A 15,806-nucleotide genomic window follows, 5' to 3' on the forward strand; every position below is an offset into this window, starting at 1 on the left:
ACAGATGGACTGATCTACTCCTGACAGGGGTATTTTGCACGACATAAAGTACAAATGCAATTAATAATAAAAATATTTTGAATAAAAAAGTAATAAAATTTATTTTCATTAAATATTTTAATTATATTGATGTTTATATGCTAAAATATTCATTATGACTCGTTCACATCGTGTCACTCGGATATCCATCCCCCCTCCTTTTAATCTCCATCGTGGTATGATCCGAGGATTTTTTCTCTTTTTTTACATTTGAGTATTATATTATAAAGTCTGTGTTCAAAGGAAGATTTTTTTCACATCGATATACTATTTATCCCTAAAATTAATAATAATATGTCGAGTGTGACCACTGCAAAGAAAGGTGATTTGACATCTGAAGAGAGAGTGATGCTACAGGTGGCTGCTGCAGGTACTGGACATTTTTAGTGTTCTTCTGTTTTTGTTGTTTTTACACTCATTGCATCTTAATGCTCTAAAATCTCTGAACAAACTTTCTATAAAACTATATACATGTTATTAATTGTATTTATTTAATTGGTTGGGTGTTTGTTTGTTTATTTATTTGTTCAGCAGAACTGTTCAAAACACTGCTAATACAAAACAGTCTCTTGAGCTCCAAATCAGCATATTAGAATGATTTATGAATTACTCTAATATGTGTGTGTGTGTGTGTGTGTGTGTGTGTGTGTGTGTGTGTGTGTACACATTGAAATATTTCACAATATTAATGTTTTGCTGTATTATTTGATCAAATAAATGCAGCCTTGGTGAGCATAAGAGACTTATTTCAAAAAATAACTTACCGACCACAAACTAAAGTGTACTTGTTTCATGCTAAACACACTTTGATATTGTAGAGAGAATGGTGTAATATTTGTTCACATAATCCACTTTATCTATAAACTAACCAGGGTTGCATTTCCCAAAAGCGATCAAAAGTTGATCGTAGAACAATTGCCACCAGTGGTCTCTGTGATCAGCTTATAGGTTTGCGATGCTAATGGGAAACGCAGCCCAGTGCAGTTAAACTTTCTGCTGGTCTTTGAGCTGTATTTTACTGAATCCTAGCATAATTAGAAAAGCGTAGATAATAAAACTGTTGAAAATACCCTCAAATATACTTTAAGTGTCTTTATAGACAGTAATTACTGTTGGGTATGCAGACTGTCTAAGCCTTAGACTCTAAGGGAATAAAATGGTGTATCATCATGAGTTGTCCATGATACCTAATGTTTAGTTTTTAAACTCTAGACTGTGTTCTCTCAAAAGGTGATGTGCAAGAGGCCACCCAGCTGCTCAGCAATCCCAATGTGCGTGTTAACTGTCTGGATGAGGTAAGAACATAAAGATGACAAATATGGGTAGTAATTTACAGGCCAGTTATAGCTCATTGGGATTCAACAACTGTAACACAACAAAACATAAAATCAGACATAGGGTTGTTTGCCAAACACAACCCATACTTAATGTTACTTAATGTTTATGTTATTTTACTGTAGCCTTATTACAGACACAGTCCTTACACTGTAAATAGTGGTATTATGTAGTTGTTTTCTGATGATCAGCCCTTATATAAACAAGTGCAGTGGCTGACGGGCTGGTGAGGTGACGGCATATGTTCCGCATTGTAATTCAGGCATATGGCAGAGACTCTTGAGTGGCGGATATGTTACTTAAGGAGGTAAGAAGGTACTTAAAGAGGTGTGATAATGGATGCATGCCACTAGATGTAACCTACAGGCAACTTGAGGTATTTTTGGGGCCAGAATGGTTAGAAACAGCAGCTGATAAGTGTATCCCACCTGTCAAAATCAGATGTGCTGCTTGTTCACTGTGCCACCAACGCAGTCTTTCAACTTCATCCAAGATTATGACTCACCCTGCTCATGTCACTCTCAACAAGTTCCAGTGTTTTGACAGAATCACCATACTGAAGACACATTTCCTGGATTTTCACAATTTGTGAAAGGGTTGAACAAGGCTAAATGTCATTTGCTTTTGAGTCATGCAGATGAAAAGATTGGCAAGAGACATTTATAAAGTATTTTCCCTAATGTCGTTTCAGTATGGCATGACCCCTCTCATGCACGTGGCCTATAAGGGCAAAGCAGACATGTGCAGACTGCTGCTGCAGCACGGAGCTGATGTCAACTGTAATGAGAATGAGTATGGTTATACTGCCCTCATGTTTGCTGGCCTCTCAGGTAAACTTGCTCATCTAGCTAGTAATGCTAACAAGTTTCATTTTATCTAACATTTATTTAACCAGCAAGGTAATTTAATGAATTTTTATGGAAGTCCTGGCATTAGGTTGCACAGATAGCTGTCATTAATAAACCACATAATTAAGAAATGCGAATAAGCATTAGATCAATGTCACAGTTTCTATGTAGGATAAGCTAAGAAATGCAGTTTAAAAACATATAAGACTTCGCAAAGGATGACAGAACACACAGTGCTTATTTAGGCAGAGTTAATAAGGTAATGAGACACAGCTGAATGTAATCAAGCATAATGAGTCCAGACAGTGGGTTATGGGAAATATATACACATACATACACACATGTATGGGGGTAACGCGTTACAAGTGAGTTTTGTATCCAGATTACTTTTGTCAAGTAATAAGTAAAGTAATGCATTCTTTTTAAATTTATAACAAAATTTCTCAGTTATTTTTTTTTTTTTCAAATAGGTAAGTTATTTTGTTTTTCCATTTATATTGACTGACACCTCTCCTGTCCCTATGTTGGCACTGTGTAGACATTAGTATTGTATCCAACTGAACCATACAAATAAGCAACAATGACTATGGATAAACATCTAATTGTGTTTCTATTTTTGTTTTTAGTGCTGAAGTAAGAGTACTGAACTGCTGTAACACGTTATTTTCCATAATAAGTGGAAGTGTTTGTGTGTGTGCATATCATATCATAATCCTTCAGAAACAAGGATCCGTTCAAAAACACTTCTTATTATTATCAGTGTTGAGAACAGTAATGCTCTTTAGTATTTTTGTGGAAACCGTGATACTTTTTTAAGGATCCTTTGAATAGAAAGCTCAGCATTTCAGAAAAACTGCATTTATTTGAAATGAAAATCTTTTAGAAAAATATAAATATCTTTATTGTCAATTATTTAAAAAAAATATTTTATTGTCTTTTAATGCATCCTTGGTGAATAAAATATTATTTTCTTTAAAAATATCTTACTGACCCCAAACTTTTGAATGGTAGTCTATACAGTGTAAAATTTACTGAATTTCCCCAGCTCATCTGAAATAATCCTATAGGTAATGCTGAAATTACAGAGATGATATTAGATGCAGGAGCAGAGACAGATCTGGTCAACTCAGTGGGACGGACTGCTGCTCAGATGGCCGCCTTTGTGGGTGAGAGATTCATATATATATGCATGCATACTTATTAATGAATAATCACTTGAAGACCTAAATGCTTTCTTTTCCACCCTGTGCAGGTCAGCACAACTGTGTGACAGTGATCCGCAATTTCTTTTCTCGTGCGAGGTTGGAATACTACACCAGACCCCAGGGCTTAGAGAGAGAACCTAAACTACCCCCCAAACTAGCAGGTCCCCTACACAAAATCATCATGACTACTAACCTCAATCCTGTCAAGGTAGGAAGTGCCAAATGTGTTTATATAACTCAGATTTCAAGCATCAGTAAACCACCATGCTCACACAAACTGAACAATGTTAGTGGAGCACAGCAATCTATGCTTTTATAACACTGACCCATAAGAATACCATACAAGGTCACATGACTGAGGGAAGCATCAGTTTGCACTAACCAACACCCCTCCTGCTTTTATTCCATCTAAATATATCCTTGTGATATTACAGAGCAACAACAGGCCATTTCAAAACAGGCCTGGAATTCTACATATCTCTTATCTCTGATAAACTATCTTCATTGCATATTTTATAAAAAAAAAAAAAAAAAGACTGAATTTTGACTGAAAATGACTGAAAAAAGGCATGACTGAAATGCAAAAATAATCACAGGTGAGTTTACAGATTTTTATTTTTTTTGTGGGCTATGTGGGCTAAACTGTTGATCATTGTCCATTCCTTTGGCTCAAAATACATTAAATGATTGCATTTTTTGCAGTGAGATTATTTTCTCAGTCCGACACAGCCATCATCAGAACTCTATATACCTAAAGGCCAATTTGCACGTTTACATGCTCTTTTCAAAACGGATAAAGTTCAAAACCCTACATAATATAAAACTGAATAAAACAGCAATTTGCTAAATTTTAATTGTAATACCATATTGAAATATAAAAAATATTATCCAAACAGTTAGGTGGATCTAAACAACAGGTGTAAACCTTTAAGTTTCATTACCATACAAAAGGGGATAACTGCAATAAGTTAGTACTGAAATATATAATGGACCATGTAACATCCCTGCTGAAAAATTCAGCATAATGCAGTATAAAATCCATGTTGGTCCAGGCTGGTTTATGCAGGTTAGAGCTGGTAGTCATGCTGTTTTCAAGCAAAATTGAGCTGGTGTTGCTGGTCCACAGGCACTCCCGCTTCCCATGCTAGGGACCAGACCAAACTAGCATCCCATGCTGGTCCCAGTATGCAAAACATACCTTGCATAACTACCTGTTAGTGTTTTTTTAGGTCATTATTTTATGATTTGTGTTTGTTGGGTGATAACCTTTGCTAGTGTTATGGAAGAATAAGTTGATTTGAGACATGTATGAGGGGTTTTGGTAGTTGACTGCTGTGCCAAGTTGAAAGTTTGTAAGGAGAATTGTGTTTTGAAGAGTTTTGATAAGGTGACCTAAGTATTGAGGGTCCTAGTGATTGTAAAAACTGTAATGGGCGCAGAGAGTAGTTTAAAACACAGGTGGTCTAGTATAGACTTGCGTGTATGCTTAGATCTCGGATGGCATCTGTATGTGCGCTATCTCAGCTGTCTCCCATCCAGTGATTTCTGATGAGTAAGGTGTCTTAGCGCCACACTCAGCAGGGATCAGTTAACAGAATCATGTAGCGTGAGAACATGTTTCCTCCATGAAACTTGCATTGTAAGTAAGGCTAGTGTCTCTCTGCTATATTCACTTCCCATATTTTGGGGCACATTTTTCCATCATGCTTTTTCAGGTGGTGATGCTGGTGAAGGAGAACCCCTTATTGGTGGACGTGGTTGCACTGGAGAAGTGCTACCATGTGATGGATCTGCTCTGTGAGCAGTGCGTGAAACAGCAGGACATGAATGAGGTTCTGGCCATGAAAATGCACTACATCAGCTGCGTTCTGCAGAAGTGTCTGGCCTTCCTGCAGGAATGTGATGACGAACTGGGCGCCCTTTTGAAGAGGTGACATCATCATTATGGTCCTTGCATCTTAGATGGTCTTGCAAATGGAGTCACAAAATTATATTCTTTTCTTCTGTTCAAGACTTCTGAAAGGAAGAGATGGTGATGGCTTCCCTCAGTACCAGGAGAAATTCATCCTTGATTGTATCCGGAAGTTTCCCTATTGTGAAGCAACACTGCTGCAACAGATGGTCCAAAGCATAGCACCTGGGGAAATTGTCAGTACACTTTTCCATAAAAATATTAAGCAGTACAACTGTTTTCAACATTGATAATAATCAGAAACATTTCTTAAGTAGCAAATCATCATTTGACACTGAAGCCTATAGTAATGGCTGCTGAAAATTCAGCTTTACCATCATAGGAATAAATTACATTTTAAAATATACAGTATTCAAATAAAAAACAGTTATTTTAAATTGTAATCATATTTTACAATATTACTGTTTTTGTTGGGGGTTTTTATCAAATAAATGCAGCCTTGGTGAGACTTCTTTCCAAACATTTTTAAAATCTCACTGACCCCAAACTTTTGAACGGTAGTGTAGATACACATTACATGCTGGCTGATGCCAAATTATAAAAATGTGTCAACATTATGTTTCTCCTCACTGTTGTTTCCAGGGGAACGACCCCACAGCCTTCTCAGTTCTGACCCAGGCATTGACAGGCCAGATGGTGCTTATGGACACAGAGTACTGTGCTACATGTGGGGACAGGGGTGCCGGCATGAAGTGCTCCTGTAAAATGGTATGTTTCCTCTTTCCTTGAGTAATCATGAAATATCATTATTCCATTAATATTGAAATTTGATCATTTTGCAGCCAAATAATAAACTCACAAATGTTTGTCACAAACAACAATTTATTGTACAGTTAATCTTACATAATGACCATCCGCAAAGTATAGGCCTAGTAATGATTCTAGGCTGCTATTTAGCATGTAGTTTCTGTGAAGGCAAACATAACTTTCCACATTCTCATTTCCAATAATGATCTCATCTCTTTGCAGGTGGTCTACTGTGGACAGACGTGTCAGAGTCTGCACTGGTTCACCCATAAGAGGCAGTGCAAAACCCCTGTGCAACAAAGAGATGCTCAATTCAGCCAACCAAATCTGAGAGAACTCTCTAGCAATGGTATGTTTAGCAATGTTAGCATATTAGCACACCAGTGGTTAGTAGGTAAGAATTGGTGATCTTACAGAATCTTACCTGAGCATTTGGTCATCTTGACTTCAAAGGTCATGCGTTTTTTAGGCTGAAACATTTTTTGTCACATACAGCAAACATCTCCTCACTATCCGCTAGCTGCCTGTCCCCTGAACACACTGTAAAAAAAACGCGGTCTCTGTAGACAGCCCAGGCTCCACAGACGACAACAAAAACAAACTGGCCCAGCCTGGACCACGAAACATAACAAACAGTGTTCCAGCCAATAACCGACAAGAATGATTTGGGGGTGGGGGTTGGTGGGTTAGTGCACATGAAGGGGGGTGTGGGGAGTGGAGGAGAGAGAAGCATGAAGAGGGAAGTTAGCTAGAGGAGAGATGTCCTAACAACGATAACGACTAACATTAGAATTTTATTCTCTTGAATTTTGATATGGCCGACACACGACCAAAGAGACGACGTTCCAATGAACAAATAGCAAAGAAGAGGGAAAAGAGAAGGAATGCGCGAAGTCCCGAATTTACATTGGAAAAGCCTTTCAAAAGGTGGCGAGAACTCTGGAGGAGGGAGGGGGAGGGGACGGGATGAGGAGGAGGGAGGGTTGAGCTAGCCTCCGTTTTGTTTGACAATACTTCGAACGTCAACAAGAAGTGACATCACCCAACATCGCTTAGAGCACCTTTAAGAACAGAATGTGTTTTTGCTATTAAAAACGTGACACAGGGCAGTGGAACGCACTGTCTAGAGAAAGTTGAACTTCTTTTAACTTGAGCGCCTCATTTTTAGAACGTCTTGTCATGGGCGAGACGCTGCAAAAGACGCAAACAATTTTTTAGAACTACTGTATATCTTTATTGTTATAGTTATCATCCTTGGTGTGAGCAGGCCTTAAGGCTCCATGATGAAACCAAGGCTGTTTTGTTCTTGTTGTAAATGTTCTCACCATTTAATGTGACTTTATACGAGTTAGTTTTATAAGTGAACTACGAAGCTTATTTGATGTGTTTTTCTGTTTCATCCCAGCTGATAACAGTGATGCAGAGAAGGCCGCCAGCTCGATGCTGGCTATTTGTCTGGAGTTGTCCGAGTGTGCACTTCAGCACAGTCCTTCTGATGACCACCGTGAAGATGATCCTTGTGCTGGACAGGACTAAAGAACAGAAAGATGCTGGCTGTCGTTTCGTTGGCCAGGTCAACTCCCTTAGGCATCGAGTTCAGGCTCAGGGCGCTGTGCTGTGATTGGTGCTCTGCATTCTATAGGACACTTAAACCATGATACAGAAATGTTGGCTCGTATACTCATTCTGAGCTGTGTAAGTACCACACAGAATACAGCATTGTGTAGAGCACATGAAAACTACTGACAAAAGGACGTCCTCTTTGGACATCTGTTCTCAAGAGACAAAAAGAAAAGCTTGACGATTTTCTCTACCACATGAAGTGCTTTTATTTAAAGGTACACTATGTAACTTTTGGCCCTCTAGTCGTTAAAAAACAAAATGTTGTGGAAGAACATTGTTTTAGTTGCGCTTCGGCTTTTCTTGACTGTGCGGATGAATATGACCCTTCACAATAGATGATGCTTTATAACGAACTCTGTTAGAGAGCTACATATGGCAATTTATAAAATAAATATAAAATACCTTACTCACCTGTTGAGTAGCTGTGTAGTAACAAAATTTCCAGTGAAAATCATCCCAACCTTGTGTAAAATATAAAGACTTATAATAAGCTTATTGTAGTGAATCAGGGTAAGACAAAAACACTTTTTGGAAGAAGGATTGATGATGTATTGACTCATTATTTACATTTTGTTCATCTTGAATTAAAGTTACATAGTGTAACTAAGTCAGACCCTTTTCACCCTTATTTAAAAATAAATAAATAAATTGGTTTGGAAACAATTTTCACTCAGAAATTGCTTGTACATTTCACAAACAGTTACAAATAATCAGCATTCTCACATTATTTGCTTTAGAAGTAGGCTACAACTGTCTCTAAAGTAGTTCATATTGTTCTGAAAGCTTAATTTTATTTCCTCCTCAAGAAATAGATCTTGCATCTTAAAAGGATAGTTCACCCAAAACTTCTGTCATGGATTTTTGAAGAAAATGAAATGAGTATGGAAGTCAATGGGGCCCATCAACTGCTTAGTTACCCATATTATTTGTGTTTAGCAGAAGAAATAAATTCATACAGGTTTGTTACAACTTGAGGGTGAGTAAATGATGACAGAATTTTCATTTTCGGGTGAACTATCCCTTTAATTCAGTAGTTTTGCCACTAGATGGCAGCGTCCATCCTCTGAAGATCAAATATGATCTCAAATATAACATCAGTGTACTATTTACTTCTTAGAATGTGCAGTATAATATCATAAATGCTTTAATCTAGCAGATTTGCAGTGTTTATTACAAACAAAAACCTCTTTCAGGTGAAATTTTGACCACAAATAATGATCACCAAATGAAGTGGGCAACTGACAACATTTAGTTAAAAAAAAAAAAAAAAAATGTAAATGAAAATGCATCATCATTTGTCTTCATTAACCATTATATACCAGAATATTCTCCCAATTTTTTTTGGAAAACATGCCGTTTAAGGTGCAGTGTGGTAACTGTAGTACAGTGAGTTTTGTGCGAGCAGGGATCTCCTCCGTGGACTTTCCCACACTTGGTCCTGTTGCACACATCCTAAGGCACTCGCTAAGAATTCTATAGACGGCTCTGTCTGTTCCCGAGCGCTTTGTTCCCAGTCTCCACATCCCCTCATCCCAAGGGACTATCTCACCCTGTGGGCCAAACGAGGGTCTATTTAGCACACGCTTGTCATGTAGCATGTCAATATAGCCATAACTCATTGCCGTAACCTCTCTGTTTCCCCTGAGATTCATCCTTCTCCTGTCTCCATCTATAAGCATGTCACGGTCATTACAGGTGCATGAAAGGACTATCTCAAATATCCGGTTTTCAGATGCAGAAATTAGCGAATGCCGCATCGTATCGCATGACTTTGATATTCCTCTTTCAAGCCCTGAGGTTGCATATTCAGTGATCCCCAATAAACCCCCCCCCCCCCCCCCCCCCCCCTTACCAATATGACTAACAGTGCTTTTTAGGTAATAAGAGATCATTTTAACAGCAATGGCTTTAGAAATACATTTTTTCTTCCAAAAAAAAAAAAAAATCAGCACAATATTAAAGTGTTTTTCATCCGAATCAAAGAAGTGTACCTGTGGGCAAGCGCAATGAATTAATCGTAAATGTCTGAGGAGAGAGTGAAACTAGACACTTTTGGGGGAGCCACACATTTTCGGTGGAAGAAAGTGAGCATTGGGCTTTTGTGTTTCCTCCATGTCATTTGTGTTATGCACATTCATTTGGTGAGCTCATCGGAGGCACCTGTTTGGATAATTTTGGGGTAAAATAATCCAGGGCTATCCTGTTTCATGGGTTTTGTCATGCATGCCCGTACTTTACAGCACTCACTGGAGCTGAATGCATCATGTTCACATGTAGAGGATCTAAATGCTTGAAAACTCACACCTCTCCTTTAAAGAGAGCAACATCCTCAGCACAGTATCCTATCTCTGTTTGAGAGTGTTGCAGTATAGAGTTTACTCTGTTAAGCTTACATTCATTTGCATGAAAGGAAGGTATCATTTGAGGTTCACAATAGAGGTTACCTATGTTCTATAACCAGCACTAATAGAATAAAAGACTAAAAGATTGTTTGCATTAGTAAAAAAAATTATAATTGCATGCTGCTAATTAAATAATTAATTGTCAAAATTGGAGAATACAATAAATCCACAAGCAAAATATGGAAATTCAACTAAATCTAATTCAAGAAAATCCATCCATCCATCCATCCATTTTCCAAACCACTTGTCCTCTGTGGGGTCACGGGAATTCAAGAAAATGTTATCCAAAATTGATCTTTGTTTTAGTGTGTGGAGTGAATTGTTCAAATGTCTGAATGTTCAAAACAATCAATTGTTTTTAAAATGCTGTCTTAGACAAATGTGTAATCTGTAATGTGTAATAAATGTGTAGTTTAATTGGTTTCATAACCATACATTTAAAGATTAATAAAGAAACGGATAACAAAATAAATAAATTTGCCTGTATACAATATTGAGTATGTTGGTAACACTTTTCAATAAGGTTTCATTAGTTAACATAGCACTTTATTTTACAGTCCCGTTCCCCATGTACATACTATGTACTTATTATAGTAATTACAATAACTGGGTATAATAACTAGGTACTAACCCTGAGCCTACCCTTAAACCTAAGCCTAATCCATGTTACTTTATATTACCCAGTACTAAAGTAGGCTACACTGTAACTTAGTACATGTAAGTGCATGTACTGTAAAATAAAATGCAACCATTAACATTAGTTAACTACTTTAGTTAACATGAATTAAGAATTAACAGTACTTCTACAACATGTATTAATCTTATTAATGTAGTTCATCTTAGTTATTTATGTAATTTAATATTTTCTTTTATTTAATAAATTATTTAGTGTCATGTTTCTACGACGATTGGCTCACATCAAGATCATTTTTCACGTGCTTATTGCAGAATGATGTTGCTGTAGGTGGGCATGCCTCCAGCAGGATGAGGACACGCCCATTTCCAGCACACTTCAATATTCCACTCGCTGCTGCTGTTCAAAGCATGGGCGGGTATATAAACATACACGAGTAAACAGGTAGGTATTCTCTGAATTTTCAAGAGACACTGAACCGAACTGCTTTGCAATGCCCAGGAACACATGCGAATACCAGCTGCTGTTTCTGCTCTGTTTTCTGATTAAAAGCTGTCATGCTTTCAAAAATGATGGCACTGAAAAGTTTGATGGGCACATGGTCGCATCACCTCACGAGACTCCGAACAACGCCTCTTTAAATCGAGCACGCAACGGAGGAAGACGAACGGAGAGCCGAGACCAAAAAGGTGCGTGTTTATTCTGTGTTTGATATACTGTTGTAGGATCCATAGTTACAATATATAAATCATCCAAATATATGTCTGCTCGCGTTCATTTTTTCTTTTCTTTTATATATTTTTATATTAACTAGTCATATCTATCTATATATCTATCTAAGTTGCTGCCTTAATTTTTAAACTTGGATGTTTAAGTCATTTCAACTTAAATTACATTAAATTGACTTAAATTAGTTGATTCTTGTATAACAAAAAAGTTGAAAATTGCTTAACTTATTTTGATGAGTTAAAGCAATGTAAAAACATTATGTTGTCATAACTTATTTATTTATCAAAGGCCTATACTTTTTTTTACAGTGTATCTATCTATCTATCTATCTATCTATCTATCTATCTATCTATCTATCTAGTTGTCTATCTAAGTTTTGCCTTAGATTTTTAAGTACAATCAACTTGGATGTTTAAGTCATTTCAACTTAAGTTACATTAAATTGACTTTATGTTATACAAGAATCAACTTTTAAGTTGAAAATTGCTTGAGTTAAAGCAATGTAAAAGCATACTGTATGTTGTCAACTTATTGATCAGATAAGTTTTTACAGTCTATCTATCTATCTATCTATCCATCTGTTTATCTGTCTGTCTCTTTAACCTTCAAACTTAAAGCTTTTAAAGCTATTTAAAACTTTCAGACAAGGATAATATCTTACTGTAGTAGTTATTTAAAGTGTTATGTATCATGTACAATTTTACAGTAATTCTTTATGCATCCACTGATTTCTAAAGTATGAAATTTCCTTTGCAGAACAGCACCAGGTCGGTTGCAGGGAGCTGAGGTCCACTAAATACATATCTGACGGCCAGTGCACGAGCCTGAATCCCGTGAAGGAGTTAGTGTGTGCTGGAGAATGTCTACCCACCCACTTGCTTCCCAACTGGATCGGTGGCGGTCACTACTGGAGCAGACGGGATGCCCAGGAGTGGCGCTGCGTCACTGACCGCACACGCACCCAGCGCATTAAACTCCAGTGCCAGGACGGCAGTACACGCACCTACAAGATCACCGCTGTCACATCCTGCACGTGCAAGAGATACACACGCCAACACAACGAGTCCCCTCATGCACCTCAGAGTCCCTCGAAGGATCATCCGCTGCAGAACCCCAAGAAGAGAAAAGGCAAAAATAAAAATTCAGAGCTCAATTCTAAAAATGAATAGCGCCTCTCCTTTATTGAGAATAAGCCATACTGGTGCAGATCTGACCAACACAACCCTGTGCTCATGGAAGGAAAGGGACTATGAACTACAATGACATTGACTTGGATTGCAATGATGTACAGCTGTTTTTCTTACTATTTTCAGATGTGGATTATTTTATGACCGTGCATAAATGTATGCATGTGTGTGTGTGTGTGTGTATGCACTTTTTTGAGTGTAACATGGTTCATGTTTTGTACAAATATCCTGATTTCATAAAGCAATGATGTATACGACTACATTTGACAGACAAAAGTTGGAAAAAATAACTATGTATTAGTTATAATAACTATAGCTATGTAAATATTTGCATTTCATATATAGTAGTTTTTGAATAGAATTACATCTATTTTTTATATAATAGTTTTTTTTATGAATATTTCAAGTTGACATTTAAACAGGTAAATACACATTTATCCAATAAATTAACTAGTTTACATATTGCTGGTTTGTATTATTTTGAAATGGAAACCACTGATTGTAGCTAACGGCAACTAAAGGCAGAAACTATACAAATGAGGAATACTGTAAGTTCAAGAAGCGAGTTCTTTCTCACTGTCTTCGTAACTCTACGCTGCATTGTTGTGAAGGGTTGCCCTCACCTGAAGGCACATCAGCTACTTTTTGGCGGCAACATGTTAAAGCTGCTTCATTGTATCCCGTATCCTTTCACTCTGTCATTCTGAAAGTCATGTTGCCGTGCCTGAGGTTATATTCCCAAGTTATGAATCAGATTCCTTGTATTGTGAATCCAGGAATCCAGAGGAAGGTGACACTGCACAGGTAACATTGCAAGTCACTGGAGGATGAAAAATTTTGTGGATCACTGAATTTTGACAGCAATAAAAAAAAAAAGCATAAAGCATACAAACTTAATGTCAGCTTTCCAGATCAAGACAATGCATTCCAGTTTTGTAGATGCATCAGAAGGTCAACGAACAGTCTGTGGGCGGTCCATGGGTGTGCCGAGACTAAAGCTGAGACATTAAGGCAGGTAATATCATGAGTCTAACGGAAGACGTCTTTAAAGGATGTCTGGTGTCTCTTGTGTGTTGACAGGTGCAGTCAGAAACGAGTGCTTTTGTCTGTACTGATTCTCCATCTCTATAATTATCCCTGACAACAGATTTGCCTCCAGAGTTTTTGAGATGCAAGGACCACCTGCTGTTATTTATAAGCTCAATTACCAAATGCATTCCCTAAAGAGCGGGTTGCTGTGATCCACAAAACTCGGCATACTCCCACTTACTATGGTATTCAAACACAGGCTTTTCCTTGGTAATGCTTTATTTGTTTACTCAAGATTTTGAACTGAGGACACTTTGGTTTTCCCAAAGTTTGCAAGGTTAGTGGCATCAAATCTGTGGCATCATCAAGGTTGCGATGAAACAGAAGTAGCGATATTTTCTTCCGTATATTGTGATGTAAGAAAAAATAAATAAAAATAGGGCGGGGGCTTGATTCTACACTCTTAAAAATAAAAGTTCCAAAAGGGAGTTTTTGCAGTGATGCCATAGAAGATCTAAATATTTTCCAAATACTATTTTATGCATTTTTAATATTAATTTTAACAGTATAAGTTGTTTAATATACATTTTCACAGTACGAATTTGTTCTTTACACATGATATAGCTGCCTTTTCAATTTTAGGATGGGGAGTCCATGGCATCTAAAATATTAAAAACCCTTGATCTAAAGAACCTTTTCCACTATGAAGAACATTTTTGAAAAAATATCTTAATTTGCGTTCCGAAGATGAACGGGTTTGGAACAACATGAGGGTGAGTAATTAATGACAGCATTTTCATTTTTAGGTAACCCTTTAAGGAAATAAGTCCTTAAATACATCACCAGAAAGAAGTCTGTAATTTTCTCCGTAAGTCCCAGTTATGGCATTTTGATTAAACATAACAAGGTCAAAACATTAAAATAAATAAATAAAACACAGGTTAATTGTTCATAATAAGATATATAACATGCATTTAGAAAATAGATGGGGTTTTGTTTGTGGTACAGTTGTAAGTAAACAATATTTTCTGTATTAAGTTAATATGAGTTAATATGTCAATAATTTAACACATTTTCATGTTCATGATTATTTAACATTCACATTTATCCATATGCTGTGATCAGTGAACCTCGAAAATCCCATAAATGTACATGATGACATAATTACGTACATAATTCTTATACTTGTGTCTCATTGGTTCTCGGAATTCAACAGTTTACTTTACTCAAAGTTTTCAAAAAATACAACCCATTAAATCTGGTAATTTACACACCATTTCATTTGTTTCTCCTCACATGGTTTCATCACTCCATATAGTTTTATGTTGCTGTGCATCATTTCACAACAATTGTCAATTCTCAACAAACTGTCATTGTTTAAAACCATACATTTATAATCATATTCCATACAGCCCTGGGCAGAGCTTAACTTCAGTTCATTCCTGTAGCAAGTAATGTATAACTCTCTCTGTCAACAGTACAATGTGCCAAAATAACCTGCTGTATCGTAACTCCACCTCACCTACCTACGGTTTGGACCATTACCAAACAACACAGCAACCTCAGTCACACACACACACACACAAAAACCTACAAAACAACCCGAATTCTTAAAATTTTATGTTGCATCACTTTGAGATGGAAGTTGTTTAAACAGAACATACAGTTGGACTTGAAGTCACCATGAAATCACATTTTTTATGCAATATTTCAATATTTATTATAAATGATTTATCCATGCACATCATTGTTGTTGTTGTTGTTGTTGTTGTTTAATTCATATGCCCTCATAATCTTTAATCAAAACAATTTCCTTTCCCTCTTGCAACAACATTTCATCTCTTCTCTCATGAAGTGTTTACTGGCACAAATGCATAACTGAATTCAATAATTTATTAGGCAGTTTAGTTAGGCAATTTAGGCATTGTGAAGACTCTTCAGATGAGCAATCTATAAATAAAGGTGCAGTAAGCGATTGATAGTGGATCAGACGGAGCACCACAACACACTTGTAGCCAATCAGCAGTAGGGGGCGTGTCCACTCATGATGGGGGAG

General features: G+C 37.0%; 2 protein-coding genes across 2 annotated transcripts; both read left to right on the top strand.

Annotated features, from left to right (window-relative positions):
* The first annotated feature begins 300 nt into the window (after positions 1-300).
* On the top strand, positions 301-9,023 carry LOC311094101 (ankyrin repeat and MYND domain-containing protein 2-like). The gene is made up of 10 exons (XM_084131836.1): positions 301-409; positions 1,270-1,334; positions 2,066-2,204; positions 3,290-3,388; positions 3,475-3,635; positions 5,143-5,357; positions 5,440-5,575; positions 5,982-6,107; positions 6,369-6,495; positions 7,552-9,023. Exons 1-10 carry the CDS (start codon positions 334-336, stop codon positions 7,680-7,682), a joined length of 1,275 nt encoding a protein of 424 aa, XP_083987962.1. The 5' UTR covers positions 301-333; the 3' UTR covers positions 7,683-9,023.
* A 2,238-nt stretch (positions 9,024-11,261) lies between these two features.
* sostdc1b (sclerostin domain containing 1b) lies at positions 11,262-13,583 on the top strand. Its single transcript, XM_084131964.1, has 2 exons — positions 11,262-11,494; positions 12,291-13,583. Exons 1-2 carry the CDS (start codon positions 11,299-11,301, stop codon positions 12,701-12,703), a joined length of 609 nt encoding a protein of 202 aa, XP_083988090.1. The 5' UTR covers positions 11,262-11,298; the 3' UTR covers positions 12,704-13,583.
* The last annotated feature ends 2,223 nt before the right edge of the window (positions 13,584-15,806 follow it).

The sequence above is a fragment of the Abramis brama genome (assembly GCF_963993115.1).
Source record: "Abramis brama genome assembly, chromosome: 12".
In the NCBI taxonomy this organism is placed as follows: domain Eukaryota; kingdom Metazoa; phylum Chordata; class Actinopteri; order Cypriniformes; family Leuciscidae; genus Abramis; species Abramis brama.